At 43.6% G+C, this 26,356-nt stretch overlaps 1 protein-coding gene across 11 annotated transcripts in view; it reads left to right on the top strand.

The window, feature by feature from the left end:
• The window catches only part of gapvd1 (GTPase activating protein and VPS9 domains 1), a 37,142-nt gene extending 32,232 nt beyond the window's left edge, over positions 1 to 4,910 (top strand). For all 11 annotated transcript variants that reach the window (XM_054731369.2, XM_015972171.3, XM_015972169.3 and 8 more), the window contains 3 exons: positions 3,899 to 3,971; positions 4,051 to 4,248; positions 4,554 to 4,910. In XM_054731369.2, the coding sequence (XP_054587344.2) occupies positions 3,899 to 3,971; positions 4,051 to 4,248; positions 4,554 to 4,694 (412 nt within the window). In that variant the 3' untranslated portion in view covers positions 4,695 to 4,910. The remainder of the gene's footprint in view (positions 1 to 3,898; positions 3,972 to 4,050; positions 4,249 to 4,553) is intronic.
• The last annotated feature ends 21,446 nt before the right edge of the window (positions 4,911 to 26,356 follow it).

Here is a 26,356-nt window from a genome sequence, read left to right as displayed (position 1 = left end):
TAAAATTGCGCCCACATTTTCAAAGTTAAACACATTTCTTTTAACAACGGTAGTTCCTGCTTCAGCCCTCTCCCCCCTCCCCCTGCGCAGCGGCTGCAAACTCACTGATGCGCCTGCAGCCTCTCAGAGTTCCTGCTGCTCTAAACATTAAAATAATTATTTCATTTTCCGTTCCTCACTTCTGATTACCTTCAATGGTGTCTGTTTGTTGCAACCACCAGGTACAAAAACTAACTTGTTTTTATTTGACTATTTTTCTGTCCTGTCTGTTTATTATCTTCCTGCATCTCCTCTCAATCCTAAAGAAAAACTGCTACTTGGCTTCATATATATTCACCTTATGAGTTACCTTTGAACTGCAGTGCTAAAAGATCTACCGACCGCAAAAACAGCGGAGTGTGCGCTGCTCGCTGGCCGCAACACCGGTGAGGTGCGTCACCGGAGGATAAGGTGATGCGCCCCGCTCCACAGCAGCGAAAAGCATCAGACGCAAATAAAAGACAGAAAACATAAAAGGAAATGAGCCGACATGAACGATCGTGTGTTAAATTAGTTTTTGAGGTGGCGACACCTAATTTGATAATGTTACTGTGGCCGTGCTCAGGACGCAGATATATGGAGCGCATCAACAATCAGAGCTTTGTATGCGTAAGCTGGTTAAGGTTAGGATGGGGGTGAGGGGAAGGTTAAATTGCAAGACGGTAAACGTCACAATTTGGTTAAATGTCCGTTTTACGGCGGGTGTCAGTACCGACGCTCTGGCACAGCGCGTTGCCTCCAGACGCGCAGGAGCTCGTCACCTGCTGACAGCAGGCTGCTGTCTTTTCCGAGGACTGCATCTTGCCGGTCATTATCACGTGACAGTGACTAGTCGATGACAGGCATAAAAAGTCACTATGGTGAAGTCGACTAGTTCATACAACCCCTGCTACTGCTCCCCAGAGTGTTCTGCAGCATAATCAGCACGTTCTCTTTGAACTTGATATCAAATTTTCGCCTCCTCTTCGTCTCCGCACCTGCCATGGTTAACCCTCGCGGTCTATCACTGGCAAATCAAAAGTGAGACGGATGACACAACCGCCCCCCTGTGGTACTTGCTTGTTACCACATTCCACCCGGCCACAATAAAAAAAACGGCCATTATTCACCTCCACCGACTCAGACACCGGCCAAAATGTGATACCCGGCCGTTAATTGAATACAGGCCAGTATTAGAGGATTTACGGTATATTTTACATTGGTCCAATACCTAAGTATATTGCTGCTGTCCTAAAACAGCCTCAGTCTCCAGATAATTCATTCAAATATTGTTATAAAAAGCTTAATGGGCTCGACACATGGGAGGCGACAAACGACCGCGATCAACGAAATTTGTCGCTGTCGCTTTTATTACCTGACACACGGGAGGCACTCCGTGGCAGCGGCCAGCGGCAAAGCCGTCTACGCGTTCTTTTCCATGGCGAAACCGAAACTTCCGTTGTTTTGTTTGGCTGTGTCAGGTTGGAGGGAATTAAGGTTATTTAAGTGGTTCAGAGTTAATAAAGCGGTAGATATGATGTTTCACAAGGTGCTGCTAGAGTTATGTGAAATCTTACTTCTGATTTTACTTTATAAAACATAATAATTATCACCTTCTCCTTCATGTTTGCTCGGAGGTGTACGGAGCATCCTGTCCGCTCATTGGTCAGTGAATGAAACCTCCGTTGATTGGTCGTCGTCCGAGCGACAGCGATGAAAAGTTGAAAATGTTTCAACTTTCTGGGATTGCGTCGCCGGGTCGCCTGTGCACGAGCGCAAAATTTCACACTCACGTTTTTCGCGTTTCGCTTGGTAGGAGGGAGACCCGCGATTATCGCTTTGTCACGCATGTCTCATTGAAAATGAATGGAGGAGAGGCGATGTCGCCTCCCGTGTGTCGAGCCCATTACACTGGTATTGCTGACTGTTGTGTGCTGGATGGCACTCCAAATAGTCTTTCTATAGTTTTGCTGAGGGATTTCAACTCTTGACATGGTCGATGACATCATGATTTGGAGGGGGGTGAGTGGGAGGAACGACCTACCTGATCTGGACCAGAGTTTTTGTTACTGGACTTCTGTGTAAATCAGTTTGGCCTAGGGCGGGGTGATATGGCCTAAAATCAATATCACAATATATTGAGGAGTTTGCCTCGATAACGATAAATGAACGATAACTACAGGTATGTGCAGAAACAACAGTTGTCCATTAGATGGGGCTGTCACATGTGGTACAGCTTCTTAAAGGGACATGAATGTTGCCAAATGCCCTGAACATCTGGCCACAGAGTTTATTTATACCAAGAGATAAGAAAGGAATGAAAGTGAGAGTGTGTGTGTGGGAAGTCAAGAATGTGTGTGTGTGTGTGTGTGTGTGTGTGTGTGTGTGTGTGTGTGTGTGTGTGTGTGTGTGTGTGTGTGTGTGTGTGTGTGTGTGAGAGAGAGGCTTGTGTGTGAGGCTTGTGTGGGTGTGTCTGAATAAGTGGGCATGCAAAGAGGCATAGAGCAATACATATTACGTTCAGTTGATTGGGTCAAAGGTCAAGAATTAATGAACATAAAATTTCCTTAACATTGGCCAGCCCTAGTTTGACCAGAACACCATGTTTGAATGTGAGGATGCCCATTGGTATATTTGGCACCTAGACAGCCTTGGTGCAGGTTGATGATCGACTCTGTAGTTGTTGCACCTACGGCCATGTTTACGATGCTGGTGAAAAGAGCAGAGCTGTCAGCTCACTCACTCTGTTTACTGTGGGGATGTTGACTTCAGCTGGGAATAAAGTCGGGTGGTGGAAGAAATCCCACCAACAGTTCTTCCAGTGAGGAACTACAGCTGGTAAAACTGAGGATGGACGGAGCAGGAGTTGCTGAGGTAGTCTCACGTCTAGATGGCACCAAAGATTTGGATGTTGTACGACTGTCATGACTGACGTGCCTCAGCAACATTGCACGGTTATTGGGGTTTCACCAAATGGAGGGGCTCACATAGGAACACACTCTTCAGCCACCTGGGCTAGGTTCACTCCTACGTAGTAGAGAGGAAGGTCCAGTTAATAGAAGACAAATGTGGTTTTTGTCTCGACTTTGGAGCCAAGGAAAATCGTGTTCCTCTTCCTTGGATGCTGGGAGGAGCAGTCCACTTGTTTATTTATTTATTTATTTATTTTGTTTCCCTGAAGAAGGCTTATGTCCTTTTCCCTCCTGTCCATAGGCCTCCTATGCAGGAGTATTTGGTGGATGGCCCCTTGTCAAGGACCATTCAGTCATTGTAACAAAGTAATGCAAGTGTTCAGTCTAGACACCAGTTCCTGGTGAGGGGGGACTCCTCAAAGGGCTGCCATTCATTACTGGTTCTGTTTAGAACTCTTATGGACAGATTTTCTAGATGTGGCTGTGGAGTGGAGGTGCAGATGAAGTGGTATTCTTTGCTTCATCAAGCTTCTCAAGCTGAGTGTGAAGCAGCCGGGATGTGAATCAGCACATCCAAACACAAAGGCCAAGCGTCTCAACTGGAAGAGGGTATGTTAAGGGAAAGGTCCTACAGTGCAAACGTTTTAAGTATGTAAGGGTTTACTCCACTAGTGAGTGGTGGAGGGAGCAGGAGTTGGACGAGCTGTTAGTTCACCAGTCTTGGAGAACGTGTGTAAGTGTGTGTGTGTGTGTGTGTGTGTGTGTGTGTGATATATATATATATATATATGTATTTATTTATTCAAATGAAGGCTTTGCTTTTTGAAGCCACGAGTAAAATAGTCATTCTCATGTTATTATTTATTTCAAAATGGCTGTAAAATCACTTCAAGTGAAACTGCTGATTAAACTGAGACAATTTCATGTTAATGTTGTTTAAAACTGAGTGTTTTTTTAATCATGAACAGGCTTTTCTATGAACACATCCATCGGCTCTCAAAAGTTGTCACAGCAAACCACAAAGCTCTTCAAATCCCAGAGGTATTAGCATTAAACCTTTGTGCATTCATAGAAATGACTGAACTGGTAGTAAAGTGCAGTCTAACTCTCGTGGTTGTAGGTCTACCTGAAGGAAGCTCCATGGCCTTCTGCTCAGTCTGAGATTAGGAGCATCAACGCTTACAAGACCCCGCGAGACAAAGTCCAGTGTATTCTACGAATGTGTTCCACCATCATGAATCTTCTCAGTTTAGCCAACGAAGACTCGGTGCCAGGAGCAGATGACTTTGTCCCTGTTCTTGTCTTTGTCCTCATAAGGGTGAGTTTTAGTCCCACTCTGTTCTGACTCACATTGAGCAGGATCAGATATAATTTCTTTAACTGTTTAATTTTTGAGAGGATTTTATGCTTTTAGTTTTTGTTCGTGTCAAAAAAAAATTAAATCTACTGCAATCTGGAAATTATAGCTGAGATTTTACTGCACCATAAAATCTGCTCTCTTTTAACCTGTATATATGTGTATGCATTTTTTTCTCTCATATTTATGATTTTAATCTGCACGCTGTTGCGTGAGCATCTTTGAGCTCCTAATGGTCGCCCATCCCCACATCTCCTCCCCTCCAGGCAAACCCGCCCTGCCTGCTGTCCACCGTTCAGTACATCAATAATTTCTACGCCAGCCGGCTGAGTGGGGAGGAGTGCTATTGGTGGATGCAGTTCACCGCGGCGGTGGAATTCATTAAGACCATCGACGATCGCAAGTGAAGCAGAACAGCCACCTGTATGGGCAGACTGCGGGGGAAGGAGCCGGGAGACTGGGAGGCTTCCCAACCAACTGCTCCCTCTGCACAGCTCAGAAGAGCTGGCTCTCAGCCTGCTCGTGATTTGTATAGCTTGTACATAGCCAGAGATGCAGAAAAAAACACACAAAAATATATATTACAGTACTTATGTGGGCAAATCCAGGTTTGGGGGAGAATTGGCAACATATCAACGCTAAATCTGAATTGATCTATTTTTTATTTTCTACTTTTTATTTTGCCGGTCTCTCTTGGCCTCTTATCTATCTATCTATCTATATATATATATATATATATATATATATATATATATATATATATATATATATATATATATATATATATATATATGTATATATATATATATATATCTATATCTAGATACAGATATATATATATAGATCTATATATATATATATATATATATATATATATATATATATATATATATATAAGATCTATAAATAAATATAGATCTATATATAGATAGATATAGATATATATATATATATTGCCAATATTATGATGAAATTAGTGTAGAATTTGCTCTTACACAAAGGGACCAGACTTCGTTAATGGTGTTAGCTGTATATTTTCCCGTTTCCACATGAGTTAGGCGAGTTAAAGGCGTGGCCTCTAAATAAATGTATTAAACACATTTTCACACAGGGATTTTCAATCGTAACTTCTAATGGGAATTGGTGACGTGCACACTGAGATAAATTTTGAGACATTATGTTTAAATAGTGTATCTACAGCTAGGCAGCTTCTTTTGCAAACCGAACATTCACCTATCTGAACTCAAAGGCTCTGCAGACAGACATACATGGAATAAAATATAGTTATTTCTGTCATTCTATTTAATGCTTCATCTAAGATTTTGTTTTCAAGAAGTGAAACTGCACATCGTACTCATTCAACATGAGTCAGCATAACCTCGCTTGAGTTCAGAAGGCACCTTAGTTTTAAGTAGTTCTTAGGTTGGGGGGAGTACTGAGTCGTGAAGATGTACAGGGTCAACTCGTGCACACGGTAGTGGCATTTAATGAAATTTGTGCCTTTAATGAGGGGCGTGCTGTACAGGTAGTTATTTTTGAGTTTGTTTCTCTAGATTATACTAAGATAAACACTTCTACCCCACCGCACACACACACACACACACACTCCAGTAGGCCCGCCAAATCTTCCTGAGAAACCTTTAGGGGCCAGCTGCTGGACCAGGGGCATCACCACATTTCTTCTCAGACCTTATAATCCACCAGAGCTGGAACAAACCCCTCATGTTATCGCTCATCTTTCTTTTTTTTTTACATCCTACCTCAGAGCTGTAGCCAGTGAGCCCGATGTCGGTACCAGTCCTGCATTCATTAAAAACAGTACTGAATGGTGTCTACACTGGCAAGAAAAAAAAAATGCTAAACAGAGATTGAAGTATAAAAAGTAGAATTTTGACCTACTGTGGTGCTTGTGGTCTCATTGCCCTTTATATAAAAACAAGCCTTAGTTAATGACCCGATAGTTGTGTGAGATGCCACTTGTCTCATCAGCAGACTAGGAAATAATTTCGGCTCTCTACCTCTGTATGAGTTCAAGAAAGGGACTTGTATTTATGTGCGCTTATATTCCCATTTCTCCTCCCTGGTGTGGCGTGCTGTGAAATGTTTTTATATTTATTCCACTTGTAGTTAAAGCATGTCTTTAATTATCCAGAAATGACTTAAAACTTTATTCTTGTTTCAATTACCTGCTTAATTATTTTTTGTGCCACATGTGGTAAATAGTTTAAAATAAAGTTTCACAGCTAATGACCAGACAGCACAACACAGTGAAATAGAAGTCCAAATACTCAACACTATTGACTTGTTACTGACTCTGTGTGTGTGTGTGTGTGTGTGTGTGTGTGTGTGTGTGTGTGTGTGTGTGTGTGTGTGTGTGTGTGTGTGTGTGTGTGTGTGTGTGTTGACCCTCTGCATCCTCTTGCATGAAGTCATTGAATGGTCTGTACATTCTCAGTCATGATGAGCTGTAGATGGAATTAGTTTGTGCCGCAGGCCTGTAATTGAAACCTGCAGGAGGATGCGAAGCTTCTCGTTGGGTCTGTGATTCTCGCATATCAGAACTCGGTGTATTTTGCACAAAATGGATTCATTAAACAGGGAGCAGCGATTTTGACACAGCCCGACTTCTGGGCCTTTATTATTCAACACGACTGCTGTGATTAAAGTCATTTTGAACGATGCAAGGATCCTTGTTTTTGCTCTGTAAAGTTGATGAATGGTCACTTTAATGGGTTACATCATAAATGCTTTTATTTAGTTGAAATCCGTCTAGCACACGAGGAAGTGTCCGAGTCGGTGTAATCCATTCGATGAGATAACGCTCCGGAAACTCGAGCTGCAGGTTGCTTCTGTACTAATTAGGTTTATGTGATGTCACGTTAATTGGGAATATATTCACGGTGCAAATCTGATCAAATTACTTGGGCCTGGCTTGTCTGTCGTCATGTCCTTCGATATCCAATCGCTATGGTTATGATTGACTTCAAGCATTCGAAAAAGCACCAAATGGTTACACCCAAAACAGCCATTTCTGAATGCAGCGAAACAGGATAAATGGTTTGTTCAGACGTTGAATGCTCTGCTCCCTGTGGTATTGGAGTAAAAGACTGTCAGAAATTATGAATATCAGGAAAAACACGTCATCTTTCATCTGATTTAAAATTATTTGTAAGCTTGCACAACTCTGACATCTGGGGGAAGCCGGTTTGTCTTTACTGTGATTAATGCATTATGTAATTCTTTAAAAACAATAAAAGAAGCAGACATTTTTCTCTCTTTTCCTTTTGCTGCATTTTAGATGCATTTTCAAGACTTAATTGTGCATGGAGGCAGTTTCTTGTAGGCATTGTGGGACTTCTCGAGACGTTTGCAGGTATATCTAGCCACGGTTCCCATAACAGAGAAGATGTTTGTGAAATAAAATCAGAATGCATAGAATCTAATTGTTACTGGGGGCAGTGGAGCAGCATCATCCAATCTAAAAGCCACAAATCGGATCCTCTCCGCCAGCATTTCATTACTGCTGACGAGTGTTTCAGTGGATTGTAACTGGAGATATCCTCTCCTCTAAAGCCTTCCTCACTGATTACCTTCTTTATTACTCCTTATTTTTTCATCATAAACTTCATGGGGTGCGTTGTGTTTTCTGATGATATCTCTCAATGGTTAATTTAAATTCAGATATTAATATGAAGGTAATTAGTTGCATTCGTTGATGGGGCAGATTGGTTCTTTAGATTTTGTGGCACCTAAAACATTTGAGCTCAGCTTTGATTTAAGTTTCTGGTTAATTCCTCGTAGTGGGAGTTGATTGCTACTGGTGAGGCTGATACATCATTTTTCTTTTTAAACTTTGCTGTTATATACTGATGCTATTCTGCTCCTTGAAGCAGGCCTGGGGTCTCACCCAGATGGCTGCGGGATAACAGATGATCAGTCCAGCGGGGCTGATGCATGTTGGTGTGGTACTTCCTGGCTGTCGGGAATAATGCCCTCCCCTATGATCTCATGGTGCCTGCAAATACCTCAGTTCCTGTTGGAACTGCAAAGCTAACAAAATGAAACTGTGACCGTTAAACTTTGTGAATTTTAAAAGCTTATTAGCAAACAAATCTTTAAGTTTGTTCAAGGTGTGGTTCGCAGAAATGTTTTTTTTAAATGGGATTTTTTTTACTTAATTTTCGTCATGTTCTTGAGCCAGTATGTTCTAAAAGGAGCCTTTACAGGGTTAAAGGCCATCCAGACCCTATCGCCCCTAGAATATTCCATTTGTAACTTCAGACCGGTGGGCGGCTCTGTTGGGACTTGAGCTGACATAGCTGGTGCTGTAGTCTGGTTTCAGCACGTTTCCTGCATGTTTTATATAATGAACACAGCTTATTTGTTTAATTTAATGATGAATCTTAGGTTTCCACAACCCCCCAAGGCACTTCACAACACATTCATTCACCCATTCATGTGCTGGTGATGATGAGCTATAGCCGCAGCTGCCCTGAGGTACACCGACAGAGGCGAGGCCTGCCCAACACAGGCGCCACCGGTCCCTCTGACCACCACCAGCAGGCAAGGCAGGTTGCGTGTCTTGCCCAAGGAACACTACAGCAGCATGGTTGGAGCCAGGATCGAACCTGCAACCTTCCTATTACTAGACAACCTGTTCTATTTCCTGAGCTACTACTGTCAAAGCAACATCAGGTTAAACTGTAGTTCAAACACTGATATTAAAAATAAGTTTAGCTGTATTCTGTCAGGTTATAGTTTTTTTTTTAATTCACATTTAAAGTGTTTCTGTAAACAAAACCCAAAAGATAAACGGACAAAGGGGAAGTGATGACGCTGGCGTAAGAAATGAAAGCTCTGTTGTTGATGTTTTTATTTTTGGTTTAAATGTTTTTAATGCCACTCAACATCCGGACTACAAAAATATAAATGCACAAGCGGCAGTATCATGCTTTTATTGTGAAATCCAGGCATCAGGTGTTATACCGTTAGTGGCCTGCAGATGGCAGACGCACCATTTCTGAGGACGGTGAGCACATTGATCTGCGAGCAGACAAAGAACTGCAGCTCGACGACTTGACACTGAAAACCTGAATCTGCTGTCTGGAAGTGTCTAAATTAATATTTTAAATTATAACTTTTTTTTTTAGTAGAAAATATTAGTTATTATTCCCCCCCCCCCCCCCCCCCCAAAGTTATCCAAAATAAAACAAAACTGTTTTCTGTTTTGCAGAAATTCTCAAGACATTTTGCCCTTGTGTGTAAATCAGCTCCCAAACTGACCCCCCACCCCCACCCCCACCCCACCCCCTTTGTTGCACATATCTAACTGTGAACAGCTCCATCCTCCTGCTGGACTAACCTGTGGTTGGGGGGGGGGGCAAATCTCCTCTCAGGACAAAAACAACACAAGGCAGCAAAGCAGCATGTCAATTAAATTAAACGTGGGGGTACAGAGAAGAGAGGGTGAGCCTAAATGAACAAAATGTCAAATACACATATTAAAACTTAAATGAAACCGCCGCAAGGACGGAGACAGATGAGAAGATTAAAACTCCGAGATCCCAAGTCTCCGTGCCCAGAGGTGCTGATTCTGAAAGAGATGCAGATAGTAAAACGTGAGCACCGCTCTTCTATCTAAACTGCAGAGACAAAGGGTAAAAAGGAGATGTGTGCCTCGCAACAAATAACACCATGGCTGCATTTCATTAAATGGACGTGGCAGAGGTAACATGGAAATGACACCCCACCATGTTGATTTATATAAAGAAAAGCTAAAACGTTAGGAATAAATAGCTTTACACTCATCAGTGAGTTAAGAGTGCCAATTACAGGGGTTCTGTGTCTTCCTCTCCTTCCTTATATTTTGCTTATATCATTAGAAAAGGAACAATTCTCACAGCCTCGGCTAATCACCTCTGAGAGAGAGAGAGTGGGTGGTGACATTAAACTAAACCTGGAAATGGAACAGGAATTAGATGCACTTAGCCGTCACATGTTAATGGCAGCAATCAACAGCCAATTACCCGGCGTTTGAGTACCTTGACAAGTGCAGGTGTAGCCTATACGACTAACACGGGCCTCTTTTGTGCGTTTTCATAAATTCGACAGCAAACTCCTTCTCTGATTGAAAATGCAGGTCGCAATTAGGCAAAATGGTTAGGTGAAAGTGTTGATTGGGAGCAACATTTTCTTTAAATCCCCCAAAGGGAAGAAATGTGTCTGAATGCATGTAAATCAATAATCTTGTTTATGTTCAAACATGCTTTGTTGCCTTAAGAACTGCCCGTCTTGTTTACGCTGATTTGAATGTTCAGTCAGAAGTGTGTTGGCGTGCAGCGCCTTTCCCTGCAGCTGGACAAGCTGTGGTGTCTTTGCCTGGCACGGCCCTCATTGTGAAAATAATCCGGGCTGAGGATCTGCTGCTGATGCTAATAATCTGTGTCACCCGGGTGGATTTCAGGGCTCCGCTCTGGCCATTGCCCCGACAAATTCCAGAACTCCCTCTCAGACATGCATCAGCTCACCCCGCCCCACCCACTGTAAGGGCAGCATCCTTCTGTGACCCACTTCGATTATTCTAACAGGTGATGGGAGGATGGGGGGGGGGCATCTGTGTCGCTGGCCCCTGTTCAGAGATGGCGCTCAAGACCTGGGGAGAGCCGGCTGGCAGCATGCCCGCTCCACAAGTGAGCTGTCCTATCATTGGCATCAAGTAAGCAGAAGATGGCATGTCTTCATCTTGTGAGAGTTCAGTTCCCCTTTCAGAAAGGATCAAGCTCCCCGTCGCTGCAGAGAGGCTGTGCAGATAAGTGCGTCCGGGAGGTCTAACGTCCGGTATGTGGAGAACATCGTCCCGAGGATGCAGACGATGCCTAACAGAGTTCTCATGAGCATGCTGATTCCGTCAAAGCTAAACATACAAAACAGCAAATTCATTTGTTAAAGGCAAACATCAGAATTCACATTTGGTTGTTACTTTTGAATGTTTAGACAGAAATTTGCTTCATAAGAGCCGTGCATATTCTGGTACCCATCCTGGAGTCCATCTGGTGGATGCTGCTGTGATCTGCAGTGCTGCAGACGAGCAATGGCAGCAGCGGATGGGCAGACGCATTCACAGACAAAACATGTAAAACCATGTTTTAGAAGAACAAAGATGCCAAAACTCACCTATTGGTTAGCATTTATAAAAGTGTGCTGCTTCCATTTGGTCAGAATGTTTTTATTGTTTTAATCAGCAAAACGATGAAAGGTCAAAGACTAATAGCTCGATCTAACCATGAAGAAAACACGTTTTACATTATTTGATATATTACAATGTGACCACTGACAGTCCATTAGCTTTTAAGAATGACCTGTTCTTTTCCTCCTCCTCCTCTCTCTTTTGTTTGCCCTCAAGCTGCTTGACTTGTTCTACTTGACTCCTGAACCATTTTAATATCAGCCTGCCACGGGTTTCCTTCCTGTAAGCCATGTCTTCACATTTCTGTTTCTGCCCTTCCAGACCGAGAGATTAAAAAAAGACAAAGCAGAGCTCTGTGCTTTCTTTCTGCTGGTGTCTTCTCACCTATGTTTATTAAAAGAGGTAGTGATCGTGTTAATGGTCCTGTAAAGTCCCTCAGAGTGCGCAGGAGGGCAAAAAAAAAAAAAAAAAACAACAAAAACTGGATGTTTGTGTAAATGTAAAGCTGCTGAAATGCATTTGATGAAAGCAATAGTTTTCAAAAGGCCAGCCAGCTAAATGCAACAGCTAGTTAACAGTTCATATTAATCACTTCTGAGATGACGTCAATAAAGCACTCCAATGGAAAAATGGCAATTAAGCATTTATTGGCCCAAAGTGATTGGTGTTGTCAGAGGTCATGAGCTTTACTGGCAGAGTGTGTTTAATGCACATGTGTGTGTGTGTGTTTTCTTGTTAAATATGGCTGAAGATGGTCTTTATGACATCTATAAAAGATGCAGCAGTCAGACTCTTCTGTGCATCTTTCTGTCACTGCAGATGCTATATATTAATTAAGGGTTTCAGAAACAATAATGGTGACGATGAAGACAGGCCTCCCTTTGTAGTCCACACTTGGCTGTCAGGCAGCATTAGGAGGCATGTGAGAGAAGGATAGACGAAGAGGAGGAGGGGATGGAGAGATAGAACTCCTTCTCTCTGGAATGTAATCTCCCTGATGTTACATGGTGCAGCCTAAACTGATAAATTGCAGATTAAATGGCGGCCACACTCCACTTCACCCTGCAGCCTGCACCACACCCCCTTAGTTCCTCACATTTTTGCTATTCACTGCCTTCTTGGCCTGTCAATTCTGCCTAATCGTGAGAGGCACTAAAACACCAGGTCTTGACAGAGCTAGATCAAGAATGATGAACATCTCTCAGTGGCAAAAGACCCGTGCTCCTAACTCTACTCGAAGGCTCGCATCACTTATGCAGAAATCAGCGGCGCACCGGCATCCAGGAATTATGCCTGCTGACAGGAGATGCATGAGGTGCGCATTGTGCGGCTGGAGCAGCCTTGACAAGTTATAGTTAACTGCAGCATTGGCGACCCCGAACACAAAGGATACGGCAGCGTATTAATGGTGGAGCATCTATGTCAATAATCCCTGCTTTTGGGTTGTGTCCAGTATCATGCATCCTGCCACTCCTGAGTGACACACACACACACACACACACTTTAGTTTTATAGTCTATGAGCACACATGCCCACGTGTACACGTTTCCCTCCTTAATGTTCCTGAAGTTATGAGCCGGAAAGCTTTCTTTTCCTCAAGAATAGAACAGCAGCATGAAAGTGTGTGTGTGTGTGTGTGTGTGTGTGTGTGTGTGTGTGTGTGGTATAAATATCAAAATACATGTAAATATCTGTGCTTATTTATTTATCTGTTTCCTGGGGGGAAAGCAGCCAAGGATGGCTGTCCCTGACCTGATCCATAAGCACAAAAACAAAAAAATAAGTCATTAAATTCCTAACTGCATGTTGCCGGTGTCGTCCGTGGAAATATTTGTAATGTATATTCTAATTCTTCTGAATAAATTAGGCAGAGGTGCATTTCCATGCAAATTTATTCAAGGCACAAGGAAGAGGAGTGTGGGGGGTGCGCTAAGATCTGCCAGATTATGCATAATTGTAGTATTGTAGCCCTCATTTCTACATCTAGCGCCGTATTGCATGGTCATTAAATTCTAAAATAATGGCAACCTCACAGCTTCGCCGTCCTAATTGCCCCTTCCTTACAATTGCCTTCTCGAGACAATATGATGAAGTGTGCCGTGCTATGTGTTAATAAGATGGCATTTCTAACTGAGGAGGCTAATGCTTTTGGAGTTTCACTATCAGTGCGGCCAGCAGAAGGACTTCAGTCACTCACCGACTGTCTCATTTGTTCACGTTTTGATGCCTTAAAGGCTGCAGAGAGCTGATCTGCATGTGAGGAATCAGGAGGAAACTGGGGTTTCAGCTCATCTCCAAATGCAAAGGAATCAAAGGGAGGAGAGACTCATTAATAAACAGACACGTGTCTAATCCACTCAGTGGTGGAGAGCACTTTTTAAATGAAATGCAACACTTTACCTAATTACCCAGCTCCAGCAGGAGCCAATAAGAAGAAAAAAAACATTTATGGATTCTGAAAATCTCCCAGGTGAGACCAAAATCCAGTGATGATGTGTGAAAGTTCCCGACCCAGCACGCACATCGTCTCATTACTTTTCATTTTCCAACCTGAGCATCTTACGGTTGGCGCAGAAAACCACAATTACACCAACACAGCGCATGCTTTTCTGTGCATAAACACACACATCTCCACCTGAAGGAGATGATTACTACAGGTGGAGAGGCTCCCCAGAGGACATCTTTGCTACGCTGAGACTTGGTGGACACATCGTAAATCTGATCAGTCTGCAGTGCATCTCCTCACACACACACACACACACACACACACACACACACACACACACACACACACACACACACACACACACACACACACACACACACACACACACACACACACACACACACACACACCAGAGTGCCTCCGTGCAGTTTAACCCACCTAAACATCCCCTCTGACATTTAGCCACGCTTCATCTCCACATCCTTAAAAGCAGAAATTAATGACAAGCACAAAGCTGCTCATTTATAATTGCTTCATTATACTGTTGTGTTCTCCTGACAATAATGGTGTTGCTGGTGTTTTTCTAATTATATGGCACTTTTTTTTTGCTCGTTATCAAGGACTTCAGGTAATTGTGGGGAAAATAATGACTGCTTGCCTGCTTCCTCTGTCTCTCATGGATTCCACATCACAAACAGTCTCAGTGCAGCCTTATCAAGGAGGCTGTTGGCTTTTTAAAGCTGCGAGTCATCAGTGGCTCAAGCGTCTCTAATGAGCACGTTCTGCAGCATTTAGATGAAGGTTTGTTACGTGTTACATTTAGCTTTTATTGTTCTTGGAGTTACTCGCTGATTTTAACTTTATTGTTTACATTTCAGTCGTGCTAAAGACGCATTTAGAGCTTGACGCGAGTGGGAAAGCACAAAAGTAACAAAACATATCTTAATATTGTGCAAAGAGATGCATGAACCCTGTTCCATGAGCACATATGAGGAGTCTGAAGGTGATAGAATCACTGACAATGTTGTTTTTGTGCTGGAATTTCATTCCACTCTGTGGAGATTAGTGATTTGCATTTAATACCCGACGCATCCTGCTGATTTTTTGTTTCCCTTTTTTATTTTGTGCAATAAAGTGTGCCGGATATGGATGATGACATTATAATAATTAAAGAACATTATGGACAGAGGGCGCTTCGCCATTTGCCACGCAGAATGGCAGCCAACGCTGCTATTTCTATTTGCAGAAGGCATCCATGTGTGAAATAATAATACTCCCTCCAGGAATACAATAGTCATATTTTATTCGTCAGAATGAGAAGATGAAACAGAAAAAAAAGCATAATGAAGAATGAACTCTCAGTTCTCGTTTTTATCCTTCCTCCTTTTGTTTTTTAATTCTGCTGTTGCAGCATCCAGCGCCGCTTCTGTCTGAAAACCTCAGAGGCTGACTTAATTAGTTGCTAAGAGGACGCTGCCAGTGGTTGGGAGCAGAGAGAGTGTGGGGCAGATTTCTGTTCGCTCTGAACTTTGCTAATTATCAGGTAGGTAGTAATTTTCAGCATTCCTAAGAGGCACCTAGGAGAGAGCTGCACCAACCAAAGCAGAGAGCTCAGAAAAAAGAATGAATTCATGACTTTCATGAACATTTTTTTATTACTATTTCTTCCTTGCAGATCACTAAGAGTAAAGCCTGATTCAGGCTTCTGCGTCGGTGCGGAGACACGCAACGCCATTATCCGTCCTCGCGGGCCTGCTGGAGAGCCCCGCAAGTACGTACGGAGTCGAGCTCTCTTTTCTAAACTTCCGTCCGTCGAGATGGAAAACGCAAGCTAGTGATTGGTCAGGGCACCGCTGTCGTCTACACCGCCGCCATTGCACCCTCAAAGACATAAAGAGAGCTGAGGATAACTAGCGGCAGACACGGAGAAGCTTGAAGAATACCTCGTGACAAACCTCTAAAAATATGAACGTTTAATTCCCCCGTGACTGGAGGAGTGTAAAGATGCGCAGCAAGCATTTTATTTGTGGACGGAAATGACAGGAAACGTGGGTTTAGAGGTGGCGAGCGCATGAAGAGGTGGAAGAGAATGAGAAACAAATTTGTCTGTGTTTAAAAGTCTCATATATATATATATATATATATATATATATAAACCAATATGTAAACACACTATCTTGGATCGGATACACGACAGGATACCACAGAACCTCTGTTGTCCTGATGGGGAAGTGCTTTGCAACACTCCCCAGGAGACGAGAAGTATGAAAGCAAAATGTCTCCGTCTGTGCGTGCGTGTTTGTCCCTGTTGGAGCTGACAGAGAAGCATGAATCAGGCTTAATTCTACGTTGAGCCTAAAGCTGTGAGATGTGACGGAGCTAAAACAAAGACGTGCACAGGTGCAAACAGGATGCAGAATGGCTCCGGATGGGGAAGGCTAGCTCAGACTGTGTGTCATTTGTATCCAGCCACGTCGAAGCAGTGACAGCGACTGTGTTTAGCAGGTTCCTAACCCGCATGCATCACATTATGATTCTGAAGTGCCTCAGACGAAAGAGGAGGTTGAATTGCCGTTGACCTGAGTGAGCTAAAATGACATAGATTCAGACAAATAGAGCACTGAGCTGAGTGGGAAAGCAAGATGGATGTGTCGCGGCAGCACATCTGCACAGGCTCCCTCTTTCCCGTGCCGCTGCTTAGCCCAAACATTTGACATTTCCTCCACATGCTCATCTAAATATGCACAGCCCAGAATATGAAACGTTTTAAAAAAGACGAGCCCTTGACTCCACTTGGCTTGACTTAAAATTTCAGGACGACTCATATTTGTGCGCTCCAAAATGTCAACACAAAGTTTATATTTTTTCCAGCGTTTTTTTTTTTTTTACAAGCTTCCCAGTTTAATTCTTGGCAGACCCTTGTGTGTGAGTATATCACCATGGTTGCAACGTCTAATATGCACGCCCCAGCGCATTGAGAAAAGAGAGTACTTCTTCCTCACTCGGTTTAATTGTCCCTCAGAGACCTGTGGAATTGGAATCTAAGTGGAATACCGGCCTCCTTCTGCAGCCCTCAACCTCCACCACCACCCCCACGCTCTCCTTCTCCTCCTCTCTCAGGAGCCAGAGCGGGGCGTCGGGAGACTCTTGATTTGGTCCTGTCTTTATTTCATCACAGACATCTTCTCGGCGCGCTCCTCGCCGTGGTTCCTGAGCACCACAGCGTTAGGCTTTATTAACCCCCCTAAGCAAGAAGTACCTAAGGGAGGTCAGACGCTGGTCGTTAAAAATCTATTGTGACTTGTCTGAAAAATGAATAAATGAGCACATTATTTCCCACCGTTCCGCGGCCCCGGTGCACTGTTTGTCTAATCAAGTGCGGGCACGGGCAAAGCCAACCAGGGTTGACATGCACATTTTATTTAAGTTTTTGTATGTCAGAGGAGTTTAAATGTATAATGAACAAAGGAGTGGTGATTTGAAATATAATTCCATTACGCTGATGAAATTACAAAGACGCCGAGAGTTCACAAATCATGCTCATTGTTTTCCATCATGAGCGATGCCTCCGTTGAGGTTGTGGAGCGAGGAGGAAGGGCAGACCGTGAATGAATAGTGACAGCACTGTAAAGGGACTGAATGCGGTGCAGCCTGGATTTCCGTGCACCTCCTTGAGCTGGAGGATGGAAAAAGGGGCTTTGTTGTTGCTGCCTTCGTCACCGCTCAGGAGGAACCCGCCAGGGCGAGCTGGAGGCAAACCCAACTGCAGAAATGAGATAGGCACGTATTCTCAGAGCAAAGCTGCCAATTCTTACATTTTTTCATGTAGTTTTCAGCAAATTCCCCAATCATCAGTGCACATGTAGCTGTAGTCCAGTTTTTACTGATCTGAAGACGTCTAAAAGTCAAGATTCAAATCACAATTTCTCTACTCGAGTCAAACTTGTTGGATTTTTGTCTCAAGGATTAATATAAAAGTGTGTGAGCGCAAACCGCTGCACTTTGATGTCTGCTTTTGATATAAGGAATGCTAGCAGTTTAGCCCATGGCTTAAAAAAGTTGCATTTCACTCTGTGGAACTCCGTTTTAAGTCTCAACAGCATTAATTAGACGCCGCACACGTGCCTTAAACAACAAGTCTGAAGCTAATAAGACTTAAAAAGTGCATGTGGCTGTAAAACGCTCACCATTTTTAACACTAATGAACCAAGACATGAAGCAGAGATAGCCAAACTGTAGGGAGATGTGCAGTATATTCTGGAGAATTCTCCCCGCTGCACAGAGGCTCATAAAACATATTTGAAGACAGGAACTTTGTATCTGGTTATTCGTGTTTAATTGGAGGCGCTGAGTGATGCAAACTAGGTTTTAATGCCCTCCCCTGCTGCCCGACTACAAGTAGCATCAGTGTTGCTGCTCCTCCTCTTCCATTTATCCTGGCAGAAATGACCAAATACACTGGCAACAACAGTTAAAACACACTCACAAAGTGCCGTTTTGATGTGGCGTAGGTGCTGCAGTAAATTTATCTAAAAACCATGTTTTTTGTCCTGGATTGTAAAAAAGTTCAAAATGGTTTAATTGAAATGCTGCAAAACGACTCCGGCTCATGACTACAGCGAGCACTTATTAAATCACATTGGTTTCACAAGAAATGGGATTGCAAATAAAATAGTCACGCTAAGGTTTTGGGGTGTATAATGGCATAGTTACATCATCGATCCCTGGAAGGTGTGTGTGTGTGTGTGTGTGTGTGTGTGTGTGTGTGTGTGTAAAGTGATAAAGCTGGTCGTCATTGGTGTGATGTGTCCTAACCTAATAAAGATGACGATTACATCACTCATAACCCTGCACACACAGGGCCTCGCCAAGCCTGATACTAATTCTCCTTAACTGTCAAACGCGCTTTTGGCGGAGCTTCGTCGGATGTCTGAAATCTTTTTAAATGTTGTTAACACATTTGGCGTGTCGTTCTGTCTGTCCTTGACTTTGACGTTCTCCGTGTACGATCTAACGGCTCATCCTGTAAACATAAAAACAGATTGAATAAAGGATATTTTTGTTCCCATCAGCGCTGGAAAACAGTTCTGTCATGTGCTGTCCACGCTCGTCCCAGCTCTGGGCCGGCTCTGGCGCCTTTATTTAATGTGACAGAGGAGAGCTGGGGACTCTTTCTCCTGGCACCCCGGTACTCGCCACACCGACACTCTCCTCTGAAGTGCCACATTAATTCTAATAAAGTGCTGCCTTACCAGGGCCCATGAAGACCATGCTGGTTGGAAGGTGTGTGTGTGTGTGTGTGTGTGTGTGTGTGTGTGTGTGTGTGTGTGTGTGTGTGTGTGTGTGTGTGTGTGTGTGTGTGTGTGTGTGTGTGTGTGTGTGTGTGTGTGGTGGTGGGGACAGACGGGAGGGTAAATACCAGACTTAATGAATGGAGGCAGTGGTGGAGCAGGTGGTGTGGCGGTGCAGGTGGCACCTCTCGCCCCCAGGCTCTTGGGTGAGTCTGCTGCCACTGCCACTCCAGGGGGCACAGCAGCAAAAATTGCATTTTAATTATCAAGTACACCTAGTCCTCTTGATGGGTCACTGGCTTGGTGGGAGGAAAACCAACCCCAAATTTGACTCAACCTGCATGTTTACAGAAGCGATGCTCATTTTTAGTCCCAACAAGAGTCTTATTGTTCCTGCCTGGCCTGCCGTAAATTCTTGGGCGACGGTGGCACAGGAGTTAAGTGCTCGCCCCGTAATCGGAAGGTTGCAGGTTCGAGCCCCGCTCAGTCTGTCGCTGTCGTTGTGTCCTTGGGCAAGACACTTAACCCACATTGCCTGCTGGTGGTGGTCGGAGGGACCGGTGGCGCCAGTGCTCGGCAGCCTCGCCTCTGTCAGTGCGCCCCAGGGCAGCTGTGGCTACATTGTAGCTCATCCCCACCAGTGTGTGAATGTGTGTGTGAATGGGTGAATGACTGGTTGTGTTGTAAAGCGCCTTGGGGGGTTTCAGGACTCTAGAAGGCGCTATATCAAATACAGGCCATTTACCATTTACCATTTGCATATTAGAAAAAGCTGCTTCTTCCTTGAATTATGTGCACCTCTCTCTCTATGGGGAGGCATCCATCCTGCCCCAGTCACAGCGCACCCTCCCCATGAGAAGTTCCATCCACAGGGCGGCCCACACCTGTTTCCTCCCTCACACTGGAAAAGCCATCTCTCTCCCTCCTCCAAATTAAAACTCTTAATATTTCCAAAGTGTTTTAAAGCTGCGGCTTCAGGTTTTCTGCAGGGGAAGTGCCTGGGTGAGCCATACACTGCACCCGTCCCTTCCTGTCAAGACCTTATACAGCTGAGAGTGCTTGAATGTTAGCGGAGAGACTTTTATGTCCAGGACACGTGAAGACACCAACCAGCTATCTACAAACCTCCTTTCTGTCCTCTCTGGGGATGCCTCTGTCAGCACACGCCAGCACTCAGCAGCACAGATGTTGTTGCATTGTCTGGAGCACCAAAGCCCCGATCAGCCCAACTGGGAGCTCCTACTCATTAGCTATTGTCTGTGTGTGTCTGACTAGGCCTTTGACGAATGCAGTAGTTAGCCCAAGATCAGACACCAGACAGAGGAAAGGAAAACCAGCTCTCTACACATAAGGATCACGACCTTACTAGGTTTAGCAGAAAGGCCATTACTGGTTTAAATTGTTGGAATAAGGGTGACTCATCTTCCTCTTAGCATTTTCTGCATTCAGCAAATGCATTTAACAGTTCTTAAAGAGCAAGTTCACTGAGAAACCGTTTTTTACTTGTTCTTTTTGAAGCACGATCGGTCACTGAGCTTCAGATACATGCTGAATGTGAAAATGGTCTACTCCTATTTCCTGCATTAGCCGCCAAAAGGAATTAAACGAATAAACGCTTGGATCAGACGATGCCACTCAGATCAACGTCACATTGTAAATTAGTATTCATAGACTCATCTATCTTACATCGCGACAGTGGTTGGTTGTATGGGACCAGGAGAGAGCAGAGCACTTCTCAGCTAGTAGAAGCTAACTGTTAGCATTAGCAGAACTCTTTCAGGCCTGTGTCATTTGTGGAGATAAAACATGAACGTTGCAAAGTAAACAGAGTCAGTGGTAGAGTTGCATGGCTGCTACCCAACCAGAGGTGAGTCATGAATAATAATGACTCCGGATCCTACCATTTTTGCCCCCGCGCTCCTCGGACAACTTTTAGTTCCTGAAATAGGAGCGCCAGAGTTTTATTCAGCAGAGAAGAACAAGATACCACTGCAGACTTATTGAAAAACGAGTGAATAAAAGCTTTAACCCTCAGGCTCTAAATAAGTTTTGATAAAAGGACGAACAACTAAGTCCTTCAGGAGTACTTCTGAGTTAAAAAATGCTCATGAAATACGTATGTGGAGTATCCAGGTAGGTAGGTTTTAACTGTTGCAAATCTGCAACGCCTGCCTCCAGAGGGTTAAGCTTATATTTACCACAAAGCTCGGCTACAAGGAACAGAAAATGAAAGGGAACCATGTCTGCCTCCTTAAAACTCTTCCTCTGTCTTTGCTTATTCACCCAGAGAAAGGCCAAGCTTCAATTTATTTAATTCTCCCACCTTCTTTCCATGCATGCATCCAGCCAGGCAGCCGGGCTATAAACACATTGCGAGGCCTGAGGGCAGCACTGTGGACAACCTGTGCTGTGTTCACATGGCTGAGCAGAGAGGCAGCGAGGAAGACTGGCACACTGAAACCAAACAGGTGTATGATTCAAAGATGTGAGCTGTGAAGGGTGAATTTCTTATACACGGCAATGTTGCATTTGGAGCAAAAAACAACTTGGAACCATCCCAGAAAACGTTTACATGCACCATAACACCCCACCCACCCCTTTGTTCGCTAAAATGTGTTTTTTTGTTGTTGTTGTTTTGTTTGAACGTGAGACAATATAAAACAAATCAGACCATTAAAAGCAGTAATGATTTCCAGGCTTTAATGACAGAAGCAAGAATCTGTTTTCTTTATAGGATTTTTACTATTTCAAATAAAAGGGCAACGTTGTCCATTTAGTCTTTCTAACCCTAACCCATTTACAGCATTTATAGCAAACACAATTTAATAAGATTAAGATTAGTCAGTTTTATTTGATTTCTGGAATTCATTTCAACGAGCCAGACTGTGGGAGGGTAAGGAGGATACACCGGTGCACCATTTCTAGGACCCAAGAGTTGCCCACATCACATCTCAGCTTCAGACAGCAGGTTTTGGAGTCTTATTTCCTGATATCTGGACATCTGGTCCCGGATTGGATAACAGCAAAGTGGCTACCACTGACTTTCAACGTTGCTGTTTTATCTCCACAAATAACTCAAGGAGGACCTGGAGGACCTTCTGCTGTGTGGTGGAGTTGCTAATGCGTTAGCTTCTACTAGCCGTGATGTTTTCTGCAGATTCCCAGACATTAAACCAACAACTGTCTTCCCTGTCGTGAGTCAACATGGGTGAGTCCATGAAGGCTAATTCACAGCGTGACGTAGATCTGTCAGGATTTTCAAATCTTAGAGTTTCACCTTCTATTTTCTATCAGAAGCTACTGCAGGAGATAGGTGCAGGTGACTATTTTCACGTTCAGCCTGTGTGACAAACTCAGAGTGACCGATTATACTCAGACCTTTAATGTTTGACAACTGCGGTGAAAACTTGACCCACAACTTTGGCAACCACTGCTTTGTACCACCATCTTGAGCAGTACATGCCCTGTGGAGGGAAGGAGCAGAATAATCCAGTTTAAAGCAGTTTATACAAAAGGTCTTTGTTACTTCAACCCTTTTAGAGTTTTGACAGCATTACTTAAGACATTTCATCAGAGAAAACGTCAAACTGTGACAAAGGTGGCCTTCTTTCTACCAGTTTTAATAATTAGCAATAATGCTTCCATGACACAAATCCAACTTTCATCCTCCTGCTTTATTCTGACTAGTTTCATCAGGAGACTGGCAACCTGAGAGGAAACCATGTTTAATGATGTGTTTTAACACAACAGACTTCTGCTCATGTTAGAATCCAGAAATGACACAATGTCCCAAAGGAGTCACTAAGAGAAGAAGACATAAATCTCTGCACAATCAGCCCTCAAAGACGAGACCTCGGGGTTAAGATAAGAAACCATGTTAGTGGTTATTAAGTGAAAGTTTCCAATCGATAGCCAGAGAGGTGTAATCAGGGAGGGTTTAATTGCAGCGCGGAACACATCTATTCACGTTATTGCAGCAGCTGTCTGGAAAAGTTCATTTTTTTGCCCCAGAGTCTTGGTCCTATCATTTGACTTCAGCTGACCTCTTAAAAGGCTACTGCTTGTGTTGTGCACAAGTGAAGTCACTCTGGTTTTACTTTGTCACCTTTGTGTAACAAATGACTGCCGTCTGTTTAGCAGTCAGGAAAACAACAGAAACAAAAGTAAAAACTGGAATTTTTCCCAGTCAAGGAAACACTGCCAAACTATGATGACTGTAAAATAATTCCATAATTTATCAACCAGACATATAAAAATCAAGCAAGCATGCAGAAAAAGTTGCAGAGAGCAAAAATAAAACTTAGAATAGATCTTATTTTTTTTCTAAATTCTCCAAACCATTAACCTTTAAAAATGAGATTAATGTCTGCATTTGTCAGGCTGCTGCGGTTAAATCCAGCAGTAAACACCTCAGAGACTCCAAACATCTCCCAAGACTTCTACAAGAATCAGACTCTGGTTATTTACCAGTCATCAGTTACCACTCGTGCAAGATGGAGGCTGGAATATTCCCAAACTGTCCGTAGATTATTCTAGCATTGATAAAGTTAACTTCAAGTTAATAAGACTCTTCTCATCTGTAAAATGATCAAGTGTAAGAATGAATTGGATTGTCTCAATAGAAGAAGAGAGAGTGGCGGCGGTTGTCACTTTTTCACGTTTAGAAGACTCCTACATTAGGGTTAGGGTTAGTCACAATGAGAATAAAAGCTTCTTCCTTGCTATGCCAGCTCCTGTTCTGCACCAGCCTCTTCATTTCTGGCTCCATGTGCTGCCTGATCATCAAAATCCAAAGGCATCTCTATTACAGGGAATTTCATGCCACGGAAAGATGATGATTATGTGAACGGATAGCTGATGCCACGTCAAATCCAGTAGATGTCAGTAAATTGGAACATATGTTACTTAAACCATAACATCATGATGATTCTCCTCCAAGATGGCTCATGAAAACTGGAATTTATTAGTTTAAATGTAGGGTGATGATAACACAGATAATTTTTAATGCAAGGTTAATGCGGGACTCAAAAGATAAAAATGGACCCTCTGGCCTTCTATCAGCTGGATCCTCCGGTGCCGTGGCTAAATCGGAACAATTTTTATGCACTGTGGGGTGTTCCCTTTTCATTACATTTTATAGCTTAAGACATAAAAATTTACGGAACATTTTCACGGCTAATAAAATCCTGGATCTTTACATGATAAGCAGAATGGAGATACAGAGTAAAACAAAACTGGGTAGAGAAAAAGCTTCTGCGAGAAAATTAAATAAATAAAATGGATATTCCCTCTGCTTTTGGTCCCACCAGAGTGGGGGTGGGGGGTATTGAGACACCAGCGAGCCGCCCCTTCCCAGCGGGGCCCTGGAACGCCGGCGCTGACACCAACACAGAGTACTTCCTCTATTCCCACAGACGCACATTTAAAATAGGCCACATTGGAGAAAACATGACTTTTCACTTTTCTAATAAATGGGAGCCTGCCTGTTTATTATTAATGACATCCCAGTACACTTTTCAGATTTGGTTGGTGTTACGCCATGTGAGTAATTTATATTCATGCCAGCGTGAGCGCCTGCGTGTGCACACATACCATCTTTTTACTGTCAGCTTTGTGTAGCCAGTCCATGAAATTTTAATGTTTACCAGGTCAGTCCTGACCTTCTTAATCCTCCCGGTTATTAATACTGTAAAGCCAACTCAGAGGAACAATTAATCAAAAACACCTATTTTCTTCCCTTTTTCACCTTTCATACATATTAATTATACCCTGCTGCCTTGGGTTGAGAGGTGCATTAACATGTATGTGCTGGAGCAAAGAAATAAGTCAAAAAGCTGCACGGTTCGGCCCCCACAGGGCGGGGTGGCTCCTCAGGATTAGCCTTTACGAGGTTGAGTGGCAGGAACTTGAACATGACAGAGCACTGATACACTTTCTTGTCCAGACAATTATCCGTGCTCTACTTTTTAAAGCTAATTCTACACGGACCCCCCAGGTTGTGAGTGAAGCATCGTGGGGAGGGGTGGGGTCAGCGGTGGAGGGTGTCAGTCACAGGAAGCCCAGACTGCCCCAGAGCGACGCTGCCGGTTCCCCGCTCAGAAGGAGGGAGGCTGGGATGATTGAAACAGTAGCTGAGATGCAGGACATGTAAATAAAATGATTGTTTTGTTTTATTTTATTTTCCAGGAATGTGCGTCTCTCTCTTCACATTTACATAATACATACCCTAACCACCATGCACACCGATACATGAAGATCCATAGCAGCAGGATTCACCCAGAATCCTCTCAACACAAGCCTAAACACAACTATCCTTTAGCTGCTCCGGATTTGGAACCACCCGAGCCCACGTCTGCGTTCTTACTTACACACTGCATGACCTCCAGGAAGGGACATGGAAGACAATGTAAGCACGCTGGATGAAAGGGCACAGGAGAGCGGCTGCATCCACGGGTGGGAGAACGGGAGGATGGGAAGCAGATGGCAGTAGCTCTGTCCCATCAGCACAACAGAAGGGGGACTCAAGATGGCCACAGACCCCCCTCACATTTACAGCATTCAGCGAGACACCTTATCATCTCTCTAGCGTGGTACGGTTATAGCAACTCCCCCACCAGACGCCCCCAAACACCTCGTCACATAACAAGAGATGCTGCATTAATCATCAGGGTACTTACCGTTATTACAATTAAGTCAAGGAAACGGGCTGGAAAAGATAGCTTTAAACGGGAAGTAGATCATCAAAATGTGCAAGAATACAGTCTGGTCTAGGACAACCTGCCCGGTGGAGCTCATGAATGAAGCTGCAGCTTGTGTGGGAGATAACCTTCAGGCCTTTCCTCATACAGAAAACAGAAGCTGCTAATTAAGCTAACCTTGTGCATATAGAGAAGATCCTGTTTCCACTGAACCATCCCTTCTGTCGTCTTGACTTTATGGTTCACCTGGACCATCCAGCCCCTCTGCAGCTTTAGAGCATGTTTGTGAATTGAAATGAAAAAAAAAGCATCCCCAAGGATTAATAGACATGTTAGCAGCCATAGAAAATCAGAATTTGAATCCAAATTGTTCATCTGTTGACCTCCTCTCTCTTCGTATCGTTCATCATAGAAACTGCCGACAGAGCAGCAAGAAGCCCCAAAGAAT

This window comes from Nothobranchius furzeri, chromosome 17 (assembly GCF_043380555.1).
Source record: "Nothobranchius furzeri strain GRZ-AD chromosome 17, NfurGRZ-RIMD1, whole genome shotgun sequence".
In the NCBI taxonomy this organism is placed as follows: Eukaryota; Metazoa; Chordata; class Actinopteri; order Cyprinodontiformes; family Nothobranchiidae; genus Nothobranchius; species Nothobranchius furzeri.
The sequence above is the reverse complement of the archived record's forward strand: the minus strand, read 5'-3'. Positions and strand labels throughout refer to the sequence as shown.